At 33.4% G+C, this 17,399-nt stretch overlaps 2 protein-coding genes across 2 annotated transcripts; one reads left to right on the top strand and one right to left on the bottom strand.

Annotated features, from left to right (window-relative positions):
* Positions 1–1,075: 1,075 nt before the first annotated feature.
* LOC140815047 (uncharacterized) lies at positions 1,076–3,597 on the bottom strand. Its single transcript, XM_073174153.1, has 6 exons — positions 3,430–3,597; positions 2,903–3,030; positions 2,559–2,662; positions 2,374–2,461; positions 2,142–2,203; positions 1,076–1,399 (listed from the first exon to the last, which is right to left on the bottom strand). Exons 1-6 carry the CDS (start codon positions 3,540–3,542, stop codon positions 1,247–1,249), a joined length of 648 nt encoding a protein of 215 aa, XP_073030254.1. The 5' UTR covers positions 3,543–3,597; the 3' UTR covers positions 1,076–1,246.
* A 12,654-nt stretch (positions 3,598–16,251) lies between these two features.
* LOC140814281 (uncharacterized) lies at positions 16,252–16,803 on the top strand. The gene has a single exon (XM_073173222.1). The coding sequence runs from the start codon at positions 16,252–16,254 to the stop codon at positions 16,801–16,803; it is 552 nt and encodes a 183-aa protein (XP_073029323.1).
* Positions 16,804–17,399: the final 596 nt, after the last annotated feature.

The following is a 17,399-nucleotide window of genomic DNA, read 5'->3' as shown; positions in this document are numbered from 1 at the left end:
TCCACACTCTCAGTGAAGGCCGATCACTCTATAATGAATTGTGACGTTGTCGTTTTACAGTTGGATATTGAGACTATCTTGGATAGGCCCAGCTATCACACAACTAGTTTACCGCTAATGAATTTATTGACATTTAAAAAAGTGTATGTAATCTATCCGAAAAGCGCATCTCACCGATCATATAGCATAGGACATAATGGTCAATATATACATATGGTGGGGTGTAGAATGTTCTAACATTGGCATTGTTCAAGTAACATTCGGTTCAAGAACTTGTTTAAATAGCAAACCTGCACACCCAATCTCGCCGTTTTGATCGCAAATTTATAGCATTCTCGTCGCTAAGATATTGCCTTGCATCAAGGAGAATTTCTCCATTTGAGCATGTCATCTCTTCAAGCATCTCACATGACTGCATTTTCTTAAAGTGGGCATTAACATATCTTCCACGCCTCTCATTGTCAAAACTCCCACTTCTGCCGCCGTTGACACTCCTGATACCAAATTTGATGTTAGAGCTCAAATGGCCAAAAAGATGGTTGCTTTCGATTAAATTACACCTTTGAAATTCGGTAATGATAAAAATTTGACGGAGAAAGACAAATATCAACTGGGTGAGCTGCAATCTAAATACACCGCCCGCGCCAACATCGGACGATCTAACGGAACACGGATGATGACTCTGATTCGAATAAGAACACATTTACAGAAATGCGATTAAACCAATGCAACAACAAACAGACGATTTCATAAAGATGGCGAAGTTATTTATTTACGACCCAAACCTTGTAAAATTTACTTTTGAGATTTAAACACGAAAAGATTGATGCATTAAAATATCAATCAAATTCAGAGAAGCGCAGAAATTTTTAAATTTAGGTAATAATGGTTTAATTACGCATATTTGATATGAATCTCATTATCTTTACTAGTGAGTCTCGAGTCAAGCAGCCGCAATCCATGCTAGTTAGCTTTATTTGACAATTTTCGGCCAAATGATCAAATATGAAACGATTAGCTCAGGAATAACTGCCGTAGACGTTAAAAAAAAAACTCAAGAGTTTGTTAAAAGCAGTGTATATGGTATTGACAATGTTTCTCCGTATTGACTTATTTTATGCAAATATGATCCAAAACGTTTTTTCGGTCATCATCTGATTTCGGTACAACAGAAGAGCTATCCTCTAATATGTTTCTCGAATCCACAACGTCACGATTTTTCAAAGAATATGGAAGCTTTCCTCCTTCACATGAAGTCTTCTTCAAGTTCTTGGAGGGACTTGCTGGTTGATGCTATGTCCTTGTTAGATGTCATCTTTTCGGCCACCATCAAATTTTTGTAGCTCCTTAGTTCTGCTTGTCTTTCTTTTTCAAGCTTTTCCAAATCCTCCCGTCGTTTCTGCAAAAAACATCTCCATGTGACTGTGTAGAGATTGAATTTCTTTTAAATTCTTTAAAATAATGCATGATATAACTACCACTGAAATCCATACGATTTCATCAACTAAACCAACAATCAGCATCAATTACTGAAAACCAAAACGCCAATAAAACTGAGAATTTTAGCACAACTTCCTGAGAACAAAGCTGACAAACTCGAAACAGACTGCTATCAAAGAAGATATACCACAAACATAAAATAATTATCGACACCTAAAAAGAACTTGCATATAACAGATGGATAGTATAGCCTGGATAGCACAAGCCATAACTACTTTCAAAGGAAACTAAACACCACAGAACAAAGAACGAGTTTTATAATATCTAAGTTTAAGAGGAAAAACCCAGCAAGCAAGTATTCACTTGAGCATTCAGGATGAAACCACTCAGAAAAATAAAAAACCAAATTAATTAAATTTCGAGAACGTAGATATATACTAGCAATAGCGCAATTATCAGAGGAGTGGTTTTTTTTTATAGGAACCGAATCAGAGGAGTGGTATATTAAAAACTAAAGAAAATCTTCTTTAAAAAAAACTAATGAAATTAAAAAGTTGGACAAATCAAGAAATTAATACCCCAACAAAAGATAAGTAGGAGTATTCTCAAACAAAAGTGCCACATCAAATAAATAATAAGTTGTTACTCTAAAAGGCTCTAGGTTAATTGCCAGCATAGATACATAAATAGAAATAACTTACTTTGTCTCTAAGCTGTTGTTTCCTCTCTGACCTCTCAGCAGCATTAACCACCTCTCGTTCAGCTAAAACATATAAACATAAAAGCCTAATAAGTAAGTTGAGCCTAACTGAAAGACAGGGCATGCAAAGAAACAAAAAATAATATTAATATTATTAATAATAAAAGGAGGAAAACAAAAAGAGAATGCATTGCTCTCAATCAGAGGGATGTATGACAAGGAGATACAAGCACCTTTTAAATCAGGCGTTCTTTCCACCTTCGTCCTGTTTAACCTGTTCACAATCTCATTTATTCGCTTCTCCACTCTCACGGTTCGAACCTAAGCAAAAAAAGTCAGCAAATTCACCATAAGAACCACATATAATAGAATCTATGGCTAGTTATTATGAGAGAGAACAATTAAGAATAAAACTCACCATTTTTGTACTATGGAAACCAACTTGCCCGACCTCCATGGAAGGGGTCTTTTTAAGATTTTGCCAGGGAGTGTAAACAACATCGATATTATTTACTTTGTTTCCTGCAAGAAAACAAAGAAAAAAGGGTCTGCAAACAAATAAATAAACAAATTTCTAGTTGACAGCAGCCAAGTGAAAGCATAAAACAATCTGAAAAGAACTCAGCCAAGCGTTTCAGCTGGTTTTTAACATATCAAATGGCAAATAATGATCTTAAGCATGCGATCCAATCAGCTAAGCATCCCCACACTCAGTAAAATAAAAAGAAAACAAGCTGATGCCAAATATACACGAGAACTTGCCTTGGATAGAATTAGCCTTGACTAGTTGGACACAATCTTCCAATACACCTTCGGGTATATTGTCAAAGGTTTGACCCTTGTGCAATCTCAAATAAACATGGGCCGAAGACATTTTATCCACATGGAACCTACCGGAAAGAATTCACGTCAAGAAAGCAGTACCACTTTGGCATAGTCTCAAAAGGCATATCCAAAACACAATCTTGATTAACTTTTCATCATTTCACACCCATTTGAATGCAGTGATCTTCATCAAAACCACTAAAAAATGCCTTGAAATTTGATTCCAATGCCTCGTCCTATATTACTGTTTCTACAAACCAATCAGTGGGACACCAAAGGCTTCTAAAAATTAAGCAACGGCAAAACATAATAAATAAAATAGAAGTCAATAATATTTATCTTCCCATCCAATGTAAGCATTGGAATCTCGGATCATCAAGACCAGCTAAACCAAGTAAAATAAACAAAAATTCAATATCTACACAATTTGAAAAAGAAAAAAAAAAGAAAACGAAAACGAGTACCAGATATCTTCGATGAAACCATATTTGATGAGCTCCTCGTTCTCGTACTTGTCGAGGCCCATAAAAATGGTGTAATCTCCGGACTCTGGTCGGGCCTTGAAGTAGAGCACCATCCCTAATAATAGGGTTTCGCTTCTCGATTTTCTCTGAATTTTTCTTTCAATTTTTTTAAAAGGTAAATATATAATTTTAAAATTTATTGGATTGTGCCATCATGAATTGTTTTTATTTATTTTAATTTTTGACCAACATTTTATTTAGTTTTTTTCAATGTGAATTTTATCGGGACTCATTAGCAGTAAAAATACAAGTTACTCTGACAATACCAGTTACTCTGACAATCTTAGGTAATATAGGGTTTATTTCATCTTACCCCGTGTGGACATTGTTATCATGAGTGATTCGGGTCCACCTCCCTGTAAAAAAAAAAAAAATAATTAACTCGGAAAAATCCGAGCCATTGGATCGACCCTTGCGGGCACTGCCAACAGGGATAGGGTCGACCGAACCGGTATTATAAATTGTGCTATAAATAATACTCAAGCAGGGAAGAATTCTGTGTGATTCCAACTTAAGACCTTTGTCACAAACTTCAAACACTACATGGCCATTTTAGCTCTCTTAATAGGAGTGGGCACAGGTCGAGTTTTTCGGGTTCGGTACCTGACCGACAAGTCGGGCTACCCGACACAACCCAATCATTTCGGGTACTTGATACCCAATCGGGTATTGACAAAATACCCGAACGTGAACCCGATAATGTCCGGTATCCGACGAATCCAATTTTTTTTAAAAAAATACACGACCTTGACCAGGATGGGGTCGGATACCCGAGAATAAATGCCAACCGGCCCAACCCCTACTCTTATAGATAGGGATGCATTCTTATAATTTAAAAAAACATGTTTATAACGGAAAGTATATGATATATCACCTTATATAGCCATTATCATGATAGCGATCCTCACAATTTATTTTATGCATATTTTATAGATACAATATATAACATATACAAGTGTCGAAAAACTAGTTCTAAATGATAATCATTTCAAACTTAATATGCTTGATTGTATTAGAATACAGTTAATGTAATAATAACATCAGACGAAACATTATTTCAACCTTTGTTTGATTATCTCCAGATTTTTGATGAATCTGCCCTGATGTACATACAGTACTTTCTCTTTGTTGACCATGAGAAGATTTCAATCTTTTTCTGCTAAATTTACTCTTTTCAGTTTTTTTTTTTTTTTTTTTGAAACTTCATGGCTTAATGTGTAGTAATCAGCTTTGTGAAAGCTATTGAATGATTTTGCCATTGTGTTTGATTTGTTGAATTTGCGGTGAATATTCACGTCTCAACTAATAGTGTATGATTCTTCTTCAAGACCACACAGGACGATAATCTCAACGGTGTGTGCGTCTATCCTTATAAGTGGAGATGTCTTCCTCAAGAGATCACATTCGAGATTCTTCTACGTCTTCCAGCTCAAGTTATACATGATGTTATGAGACGTGTTTACGACAAGTGGAAGTTGATGATCATTACGAAAGATTTTATTTCCGCTTAAAAACCGAAATAATTTGGAGTTGTTAAATACACAAAAGTAAACAGATCTAAACATCTTATGCATGCTTTAATTCATGCAACGCCCAAAGAACGTCTCAAATGTCAAAAGAAAATATGCGCCTTGAGTCAGAAAACAATGCTCCAATAGTGATATCAAAGACAATTTTCCTCTATCGTATGATTTTATTGTTTAAATCGTGTTGAGTTATTTTTTCTAACCGCATAAGATTTTTTTTTCAAAAAATCACAGCCATTAAAAAAATTTCTTCAGAAATTTTTAAAAAAATTTATTTTTCGCACGCTATTTGCGGCAGCCGCTGCACATCTAGGCAGCAATGATCGCCCAAAAAGCTTCTAAAAAGAAAAATAAATTTTGGTTTTCACGCACGACAGCGTACTGCACTATGCAGAAGGGCATTTGCCCACCAACGGCTACACGAATAGTTCAGGCAACAAGGCAGGGTGCTTGATACCGTCTCAAGCAACCCTGTCCAATACGGGCTCGAATATTTAGGGCCGGGGAGATATTCTAAATTTTCGAAAATTTTGTGCTAAATTAATATTTTATGAAAATATGGACGAATTTACTTTTGGAATAAATTTTTGATAATATTAAGAATTTTTCTTATAAAATAAATAATTGAAATTGAATTTTAAATATTCATAATAAAATGTGTTTTACAAGAAATTTGATTAATTTAAGTTAAATAAAAGTATTTGTTTATCTTATTAATTATGGTATTTAGTGATAATTTATAAGATACATGATTTGTTGATAATATGTGATATTATGTATTTAATATAATATTTGATATTAATGAAAACGATGATCGAGAGTCTTGACCAATTTGCTAGATGTATATTATGATATTTTACATGATTATGTTTTTAATTATTTGATAATTATTTAAAGTGAGCCTAGTTTATGGGATTAATTCGATTGTGCATCAACAGACACTGTCTGAATCCACTCAAAAAATACAAAATTCAAAAAATTGGAATTGTAGACACTGCCTGAATCCACTCAAAAAATACAAATGCATCAACAGACACGTGAAATTTTTCTTCCTTTTTATTTTTAAACAAAAAATAACCAAAAAAAATAAATAAATTACAAAAGTCATAACTATGGTTAGGGTTTGACCCAATAATTCAAAATTTCACTTCCCACATACATCTTTTAATTTGGAATTGTAGACTATCATGTTTCTCCTATGTTCTTCTTCCGCCCTTCACCTTCTTAATACCCAAAATGTACACCTCCATGACACTTCTTCCTCAACGGAAGTCTCCTGGCAAAGATTAGTTGACACCTCTAACGTTGCTCAATTGATTAAAAATTGTGACATCAGCTTCCTTTAAAGGTGGGTTTTTTTACAAGGAGTGTGCGAGAATTCCTACAATGAGTGTGCGAGAATTTTTACGGACACTTCTTCCTCGTTCCCAAACATTTCTCCCTCAACGTTTGTCTCCTCTAAAAGCATCCATCGTTCGCCGCCATTTCCCTCCCACCGGTTACGAAGTCAGCTTCTTTTAAAGGTGAGTTTTTTACAGATTAATGTTCATGGCATTCCGATTCGCCATCAGAGTGAATTTTTTTTTGTTTACGCTTTTTTGTGACTGTATATTGTTTACGCTTCTTTGTGCATAGAAAAAGAGAAGTCGGCTGTGGATATTTTTTTTTAAATACTCAAACTTCAAAATTTGATTATATATAAAAGTAAACTAAGAAGTGTCTGTGACTGGAATCAGTGAATAAATTATTTTTATTTTGGGACTGCATATTTAAGGCATTGAGAAGATGTAGTAGATGATTTTATAGAAGTGGTTGCAATGTGTTGTTTTATTGAAATCGTTCGTTGTATAAATAACTTGTATTATTCATTATTTTTATTTTCTTTTGTTTTTTTAGATTGCATAGTTGGAATATGGAAGATAACGAGCCAATTTCACTTGAGGAGTTGGACGGAAACTACAATCAAGAAGATGACGAGCAAACTGAACAACACGTGGTTGAAAACTTCGAGGTACAAAATGAAAATTCGGTTGTTGATGTTTTGAAGAGTAAACTACTAGTGGGTACGGTTGTGAATAGTGTAGAAGATGCCTATTTATTATATTGTCAATATGCACATGCCAAAAGTTTTAGTGTGAGGAAGGGTGACCAACGATGTTTTTCTCATACTAATGAACTTCAGTCCAAAGAATTTATCTGTTCATGTGAAGGTTCAAAAGACGAAAGAAATTCTAGTAAAAGGATTCTAGTTTATCAAAAGTTGATTACTAGAACTAACTGTAAAGCGAAATTGAAGATCACAAGGGAAAAAGAAAGTGAATGGCGGGTGAGTAGATTTGTGGAGGAGCATAACCATGAAATGTTTGCATCTGATCAAAATCACTTGTTAAGATCGGCACGCAGTATATCACATGCAAAAAATTCGACTTTAGAAACCATGGTAAATGCTGGAATATCTGTCTCCAATGATGTTTCTTTTATGGAACATGAAGCATGTGGGATAGAAAATTTAGGTTTTATCAGAAAGGATGCATATGATCATATGAGTTGACTGAAAAAAAGTACAAAAGTTGATAATGGAGATGCCACTGCGCTTATTAAATATTTTATAGATAAGGCGAATAAAGAGAATTACTTTTACTGGAATGTTCAGTTGGATGATGACGATAGAGTGATGAACTTTTTCTTTAGGGATTATAGATGTGCTTTTGATTATGAATTTTTTGGTGATCTATTGTTGATTGATACAACCTACAAAACAAATAAGTATAATTTGATTTGTGCTCCATTTGTTGGTATCAATCACCATATGCAAAATGTTATGTTTGGTTTGGCATTATGTCATATGAGACCGAAAGCTCTTTTCAAATCGGTTTGAAGAAAGGATATACACATAGGGCTTCCAAACCACAAAGTCATGAAAACAATTTAAATCATAGCTCCCTATACACTTCTTAAACAATCTTATGATCATATCAACAAGTACCAGTTCACTCTTTATATTTTAGCAAACCAAGAAATCTGGAAAAACTCTGAGAATTCACATATTGATCTTTATCTTCATCAATAAACATTCCAAAGTGGGTGCAAATATGGTGATCATTGTACAAATCTAAAGGTTCACCTGCACCAGCAATAATCGAAGACATTAAAACATCAATGACATAGAATCGAACAATATTATGTAATGAAAATTTTTAACAAGCACATATTCAATGTTTGAGAGCATGGGGCATGTACCAAGTCATGAATATATTCTTGGTCGTCTTTATGAAGCCAAAATGTGTAATCATCATTTAAGTCAAGGTTTTCAGATAGATAAAGGGATCCAAAGTTGTGTTTTCCTTGTACCTGCAGCAAGGTGGAAGTGTTGCTAATGGAGGAGCATGGTGGAAGCCATGTAAAACAACTAGCGGCGCAGGCGAGGAAGAGGCGACACACGGTGGAAGCGTTGCTGGCGGCGCATGGTGGAAGATGCGGCGTCCGGTGGAAGAAGCGAAGAAGAACAAAAGTAGATAAGCTTCAGATCTACGAAAGAACGTCGATTGTGTGGTGTTGATGGAACAAAATTAGATCTGATTTTTATTTCCCATCATTGGGTATATTTCAATCAACCATGGTATGGTTTGGGTTTGAGAGTTATTTGTATCGATTTTCTGAAAATTACAAAGTATTGACATGATGAAGCTTCCAGATTGATAAGGTTTAAAAAGATTTTTTATAATAAAATTAAGTCCCATGTGTCGCAATATGAATGGATTCAGGCAGTGCCATGTGGAGGTATAATCGAATGAACCAGTTTATGGCATGTTCTCACCCCTAAAATTGTATCTCAATGTGCCATGAAAATTTAATATTAATAGTGGGATATCAAAATTTGAAGATGGTGGGCCCAGATTCTCAAGAGTTTTGAATTGAAGATCGAATATATGTAAAATATTTTGCATCCATGCATTTAACTAGATTTTGGACATGTATCCATGTTTGATTCATATGGATCAATTAACTCTCGTTTTTCGATCATCTTTTATTATTTATAATCCATGTGATATATTATAAATAATCAGTATATTATTAATATAATAACAATAGTTGCATGAATACGAAAAGCATACAATCATGACACATTATTTTTAAAGTTTGTCAACTAACTCCCGTTTTTCGATCATCCTTTAGGAATTAATCTTTCTGTCAAATAAGATAAGATTAATATGGGTTGATCGTAAATTTAATTTCACTATGTTACTCAAGTCATTATATTTATTAGGTTGCACTCTAGGGTCCGGGCTGACTTATCAATGAATGCATACATACACAAGTGAGTGCTTAGAATTACTATTTTCTACTCATAATTGATTGTGTTGTATTGTAAAGTTTCAATTGGAAGAATGAGTTTGCTGTCAAGACCGAGTATACTTATTTTATTCTGCGATCTGTCTTCATAATTGAATAAACATCATAAATGAAATCCTTCAGCGATTTACATTTTTATTCGAGTTTTCATAGTATACCACCGATCGAACATTAATTGTGATAAATTTTAAATACTTTTAATTTAATTTTTGTTTGAAATTCACATCTCGGCTAAGTTATAAGATAGCAATAAAGACAATGTTAACATTAACATTGTCTTTATATTTAAATTTTTTCTTTAAAGCAGAAGTATTGCTGTGAATTCAGGGAAGATTGAGCCCCAAAGATAGGCTAAACGTTGTTTGAAGAAAAAATAAAATTAAAAAAGATGATTAATTGACTTTGCCAATAAATAAATAAATATTTCACATAAATTAATTTGAATTAACTGTAGAGGAACTGTGTTTCTTTCCACTAATGGAAACGAGACATTTGTAAATTTTGCCTCCACACAAATATCACATTTGTATTTTGACAAAAACTTGTGTGAGACGGTCTCACGGGTCGTATTCGTGAAACAAATATCTTATTTAGGTTATCCATGAAAAATCATTGTTTTTTATGATAAGAGTATTACTTTTTATTGTGAATATGGGTAGGGTTGACCCGTCTCACAGATTAAGATCCGTGAGACCGTCTCACATGAGACTCACTCTTGTATTTTTTTTTGTTTACTTCAATTGAAGACAATAAATTTAAATTTACAAACTTATGTAGTGAATTATAACTTACATTATCCAAACGATAATACCACAAATCACAAGACTCAACCAAGTAAATAAAATTGGTACTTTTATTGCTATGCAGTTTAAAAGGTTTGAGTTGCACCATTACTACTAGCTATAGTTTTTGGTAAAGCGGCAAGCGCTCGGTCCTACAATTGGTATCAGAGCCAAGGTCACGGGTTCGATTCCCATTGATTGCGAATAGTGCAATTATTGAGAGGGAGATTGTTGGGTGCAATAATTGTTCCTGCTTGGTAGAGCGGCCGAATCGTGGTGCTTGAGCTGCTGTGCAGTTTAAAAGATTTGAGTTGCACCATTACTACTAACTATAGATTTTGGTAAAGCGTCAAGCGCTCGATCCTACATACTATGTCCTAATTTCTGTATGATATAATTCAAGCACATTTTTTTATAGATATTTGAAATTAGGTTCAACTACGTAACATGAAACATATACATATATATTAAATCATAAGCAAAATATTAAGATCAAGAATGATTCAAATTTAAATTTAAACGAAGGCACAATGAAGAAGAAATTGAAGAATTGTATGTGTATATTAAGTGTTATATAATGATTAAGCACTTCATGGTTGTCCGACATATGAATGTCATATAAAATGTCAATATTTCTCAATAAAATAGTTTTTCAAAAAGAAAAGATTCTTCATTCAGAAAAAAAATACATAAAAAAACCAATTGTGCATAATTCTCATTCTATTTATAATGGTATGAGAACAATTCTAAAACTTTGTTGACACAATATAATAGATCAATTTTGTGCATTTTATTGAGACATTAAGCCAGTTTCAATTTATTTCCTCCAATATTATCTCGATATATTTCGATGTGACTACGAGATTGTTTTTGTCTTTTTTTTTAGTCAAAGTGTCTAACCACTAATTCGTAACATATATGATGGTAGCATAGAAAACTCCTCGTCCATGAAATCTAAATGGTTATATTATTAGATGAGATATTGAATAAGACAAATACTTTGACATATATTTGAATGATATCTCATATGCATATCTTAATTACATTATTCGTATCTCTTCTCAAAATTTTTAAAATACAATAATTAAGTTTGTATATCGTTCCACGAGATATAAAATATTATAAAACAAAATATAAACTCGATAGAAGAAAATTTATTTTGTTTCAATGAATAATATAATATTACGTTCTAAACGCAACAAATGAGATTGAAACTATATCATCCACATGACATGATGCACACAATCATTATTTCAAAGCTTCGAAAAAATGACGATGAAGATGAATTTCTTGAATTGTGTCAAATTAAATGAGGACACAATTCAAAGATATAACCATTTGAAGAGATTTCAAGTATTTTTCTCACAGTGATTGAGAAATAGTTGTTAAAAATTTATTAACCTTATAGCTATATATTTATAATATTGATACTAAATATATAAAAATGATATCACAAATATCACAATATTTGAAGAAGGTGCAACACCATTCATTGGTTATGTTGTTGAAGAATATATAAGTTATACATACTTTTAGTCACAGTGAAAACTTATCGCGAATAAAAGCATTTTTTCTTAGGAATTATAGTTGATGATTGTCAAAAGCTGAAAAATTATTTAACAACAAAAAATAGCCAGAAAAATAAGATTATCAGATAAAAACAATGTAGAAAACCGAAAAAATGTCGTGATAAAGAAGCAAACTATGAGCATGTCAGATCCCGGATAAGGATTGTAAATAACATAATATATGTTAAAGACGATCAGATACTTGCTGAGCATATCAAAATAGTTATATGCATATTATAACAAACTACGACAAAGAGCTGTTGAGTTCTCAAAATCAACCAAGAAGCATATTTGAAAGTGTGTCAAGTGGATAAGATAATTTCTCTTATTCATATACCGTCTATGGTCATGATTTTTTTATTTTTTATGGCTTAGTTTTTTTAGTTGATAAATGTTATTAGTCATGTTTTAATTCATTTAAATATTATCAAAATTTCGCACATATATTTTCAGCAGTTTAAGTTTTTACGTGCAACGCACGTGCATTTTTCTAGTAAATTTAAATTTACAAATTTATGTAGTGAATTATAACTTTTTATTACCCAAACGATAATACCACAAATCACACAACTCAACCAAGTAAATAAAATTGGTACTTTTATTGCTTTCAATGTTACGAAGTACAATTATTGCATTCAGTTTGAAAATGTTTAGCCTTTTTCCTACAAACATATCATCCTTATATAATACAAATTTGTTATAATGAAACACAAGTCTAAATCATGCCTTGACAAGCGTTGATCGCGACACAAGATTCTTTCGAACGTTCGGAAAATGTAGCACATAAGAGTTAATTTCTTGTCGGATGTCATCTTGAGCACCACCTTTCCAAGTCCCATGATTTTTGACGCATTAGAGTTACCCATTAAGAGTTGTCGTCCACTAACCGGTGTATAGGTACAAAACGTTTTCTTTTCGGTGCAAACATGTCTTGTTGCTTTGGTGTCGATGAACAATTCTTTAGGATTGTCCACTAGATTGAATTCAAACATAACAGTGGAAAGCATGAGATCTGTCATGTAATTTGACAATTTCTCATCTTCGGTGATGTTCACTTGGTCTCTTGACTTCTTTTGATTACCTGTCTTTTCTCGGCAATCTTGTGCCAAACGGTTAGACTTGCCACAATTACAACAATTTTCTTTAAAACATTTGGCATTTCCTTTATTTGGACCATTTTCTTGGTGTTTTATCTTCTTGCTAGTGTTTTGTTCCACCAAATTTTCTCTCACCTTAAAATTGCTCTTTTTGGCATTCCTTTCAGATGCCTTAGTATCCTCCTCAATTCTCAAGCACACAATCAAGTCTTCAAGATTTATCTCTTTGCGTTTATGCTTGAGACAATTCTTAAATCTTTCCACATATGAGTCAATTTTTCAATCATGGCCGCCACTTGGAATGAATCACTAAGGGTCATTCATTCCGAATGAATTTCTTGCAGAATTACTTGTAACTCATGTACTTGAAAATTTTCGTTCTTACCGTATACCGTACCGAAATTTTCTCATATCATATATTGTACCGAATATTTATGGTATACCGAAATATCGATACGATATCAGTATTATCCCATTCGTACTTAAAAAAACCTTAGTTTATAAAGTGAAAATGATGGCTGTCGAAAAAAGGCAAAAGGGAACGTGAAGAGGTGCAATTGACCACGGACTCTCTACTTAGATAGCTGATTGAACACTTGGTAGCCGAATGGATGAATTTCTGCTATTGGTTTTTCTAATTGTCAGAGGCAACACCCTTATCCTGTTATTAAAATTTTTTGGACTTGCAATAACTTGGCGAAGTGTTTTACCGTCAAAGTGGAATTATTATACAATTTATACTTACCTACTCAACTGTGTCAGACAGTTTTTCTTGTGAAAGACTTGTTTTTTATGCTGTATGGCTGTGTCACGTTCCAATGCATGGGTAATCTCATAACTTCTTATGTATCAATTATGGTATGGATTTTAAGACATGGCAACTGCTTCTCGATTTTAGCATGAAGTTGGTTTCTCCCACCTTCTTTGAGAAGAACCAAAGTTTGTTTATTGTATTGATTTTTCTGCCATCTGGACAATATCTTTGTTGTGAGCTACATCAACTCTTTGTGTTAATTATGGAATGTTGCTAGCTTACTATCTTCACAACAGATCGAGATGTTTCAGATTCTTTTGTTTATTTTATCTAAAGCTCTATGGTGATTGAATATTTAGAAAAGAACTGTTTAATTATAACAATGAAAAAGAGTTGAAATCCAGAATTATCGATCTGCAATGGTTGCAGAGATTAGAGGTGGTTGATTGTATCAATGCAAGGAGGTCTCAGAATATACGCCCCTCATTTCCTTGTACCATATTTTTCTGAATTGTATATACAAATTCAATTTCGATTTGGAGGATGGATTTTCCTCCAACCCATCTTCAAATCCATTCTTCATTTTGGACACTCCTATTTGAAGGATCATTGTAGCTATAGAGTATTGTTTTGGAGATTGCATAAATTAAGAAAATCTCATCCTCCAAAATTGCATAATTGTCATTTTAATTTTTAATTTATGTATTGATCAATATCATTATTTTTTATTTTCATTCCCTTTAATAAATTTTATTGCTAACTTTTTTTTGTTCTTTTTTAGTTTATTCCGGGTATTTTTACCATTAAATTTTTTGTAGTTTTACTATTTGTAAGAAACAACAATGGTAAAAAAAATGAACAAGATCATGAAAAAAACACTACATAATTTATTATAAACAATTATTATCGACTTAAAACTTGATACTAACTAAAAATACGAGATCTTTGGACATAGAAAATAGACTGATACCCCATGGATGAGCCCATCAAGATTTGGCCCAAACTCCCGGCCCATATCTGAGGCCCACAGGTGAAGGGCCCATCAGAAGCCCAGGTATTCTCCTATAAATACCAAGGTTTGAGCGTATGATTATTCATTCACTATATTGTTTTCAGCAGCATCCTTAGCTGCTCCCCCATATATCCTCAGTCACTGACTTGAGCGTCGGAGGGGCTATGCCAGGACACCCTCCTGGCCCCCTCTTAACGATCTTCTTTGTTATTTCAGGCTCAGGGTAACTTCAAAACCCGCGTCTGGATTAATGACACTTGCTTGGAGCGGACCCTAAATTTCCCGTGAGTATCATAGACGATTAATTAATGACATACCACCAACAACTTAATCATATGTGTCGTTTATGAGATTATCTTGCTTTTTTTTTTTGTATTGTTGATTAATGTAATTGATTGCAATTTGATGACAAAATAAATGCACTATTTTTTAAAAAATTGAGTCGAATACACATTTAATTATGTTCTGTTTAATAATAAATTGAATGATTATTTAATACATTATAAAATTTACTGCAAATAATTATCGAATTAACTTCAGGTACTTCAGGTAAATAATAAATTACGTATAAAATGGTTGATAAAATAGAAAATTAGAATATTTGATAACATTTAGAGTAAAATGGGTTGAATGTTGAAAAATAACGATCACTTATTTCTATTTTGGAGGATGAAGGTTGAAAAATAATGGATTTGGATTGGAGATGACCTTATTGATATAATTACAAGTTTCTCCGCAAAAAAAAAAAAAAAAACATATGGTGATTTTAGCTTTTAAAATAACCCTCCGACTCCGGCGGTGGATTCAAGCACATCTCAGGCTCTCGCTCAGACAAAAAACTTGCTATCTATATATGCAATGTATCGATTCATCATCACTGAGAAATGAACTTGAAAGCCACGCACTGGTCTCTTTTAGCTCAAGTCCAAGACTCATGTGACTTGCTTAGGAAACTTTTTTTTTATGTTTATTTTATATACATGTAATCTATCCTTTTCTAATATCTTGTTGGGATCTGATTGCTTTCTCGTGTTGGCTTTGTTGTCCTTTATGGTGCTTATAAATGCTTATTTGTTTACACATGGAAAGTGAAAAATATAAAGAAAAAGCCAAAACAAGAATTTGATGTCATGTCATGTACTTTTGCCTGTGTTCATGGATGCAATACGATGGATGACCCGTGAACCATGAGAACCCACAATTCAGAGAATCCATCAACTTATCTACATGTATATGAGCATAAACAAAAGATAAGGATATAAATTTACGGGCATGGTATACGTAAATATAGATTCATGAAAAATATATTGTGATAAAGATGCATTTTATCTGAAAAAACACGAAGATACATTTATTCTGACCGACATAACAGAAAATTGCAGTATGCATGTGGAAGTTTGTGCGAGCTGCAATTTAATTGAAGAGAGTATTTTACAAGTTGGTTATTTTTTTAGTATTTTATGATGGGGAGATATCTTTGATAATATATGACTAAACAAAGTAATTTCCTAAAACTTTCTCGTTGGTTTCACTATCACACATGATGAATGCAATCCTAGGGTCCAAACTTCACATACTCATGAAAACTTGAGTAAAGTATCAAATCCCTAGCACACTATAAATTAAAACCTGGGGGTAGATTACCGTCTCCACATTCAATCAATCCCATAATGGCCCCTCATAGGGATATCGAATCTGGTGAAAACTTCACAAAAAACAATGCCGTTACTAAAAAATCCTCCAGCTTCTCGATGGAAACCTTAGGTCGAACTTTATCAGACATTTCACTCGAACTTATCAACCAAGAAACCTTAAACTCAAACAGAAGCAAGAACGACCTATCTCCCATATCAGAGGTAGAGGATGCCAAATGCGAGGGCTGCGGTATGTGCGAGGAGTGCACTCCTGAGTACGTGAAAAGGGTGCGTGAAAAGTTCTCGGGGCGCATGGTTTGTGGGCTTTGCTCAGAGGCTGTGAAAGAAGAGATGGAAAAGAATGGCGGGAAACTAGAGGAGGCATTGTGTGCCCATGTCTACACTTGTGCAAGGTTCAACCGTCTCGGTAGGGCATACCCTGTGCTTTGCCAAGCTGAAGCCATGAGAGAGATGTTAAAGAACAGGGCCAAATCTCTTAGCCCTAGGGACAAGAGTTCAGCCTCACAGAACAAAAATGGCCTCACTAGGAGCTCCAGTTGTATTCCGGATTATTACAAAGGAAACTAACACACTAGTTTCTAGACATGGTTTAAAATTATCTTTAGCAGATTTCAGTAGTTAATATTATGGAGTACTAATTTTGTTGTACATTATTAACAGGGTATGCTTTTACTATTTGTATGCTATTAGTCTCTACTACCCAATAAATATAATGCTAAATCTCTAGATATATTCCCAGGCAAGAACAATCAACAAATGTATTTGTTGAGAGGGTGAAACTTGATGAATACTTACCGGGAGTGACTGCTCTTACTTCACTCTCACTAACTTCTTGTTGTTCTTACATGTGCTGTCATAAATAAATGAGTAGAAATTTTGATTTTTGGGTGAGGCATAGATCGTAATACATACCTTTTAGGTGATTTTGTAGTTCCAATGGTGATTGAATATTTTACAATACTTAAGAGACTTTACAGTAGAAAGGTTCATTATCTGGCAAGAAACTATAATCTATCATCAACGCAGATTCACTTCCTCGCTATATAGAGGCCCGATTTCATTTCTTATTTTTTTGGTTATGCATATCGAGTATGACTCTTAGAAAAACAGCATCCTTTGTCATGCATGGATATTTTATAATAGTGTAAATAAACTTCCTCTAT

Source organism: Primulina eburnea, chromosome 15 (assembly GCF_022965805.1).
Source record: "Primulina eburnea isolate SZY01 chromosome 15, ASM2296580v1, whole genome shotgun sequence".
Lineage (NCBI taxonomy): Eukaryota > Viridiplantae > Streptophyta > Magnoliopsida > Lamiales > Gesneriaceae > Primulina > Primulina eburnea.
This window is presented reverse-complemented; position numbering and strand designations above follow the sequence as displayed.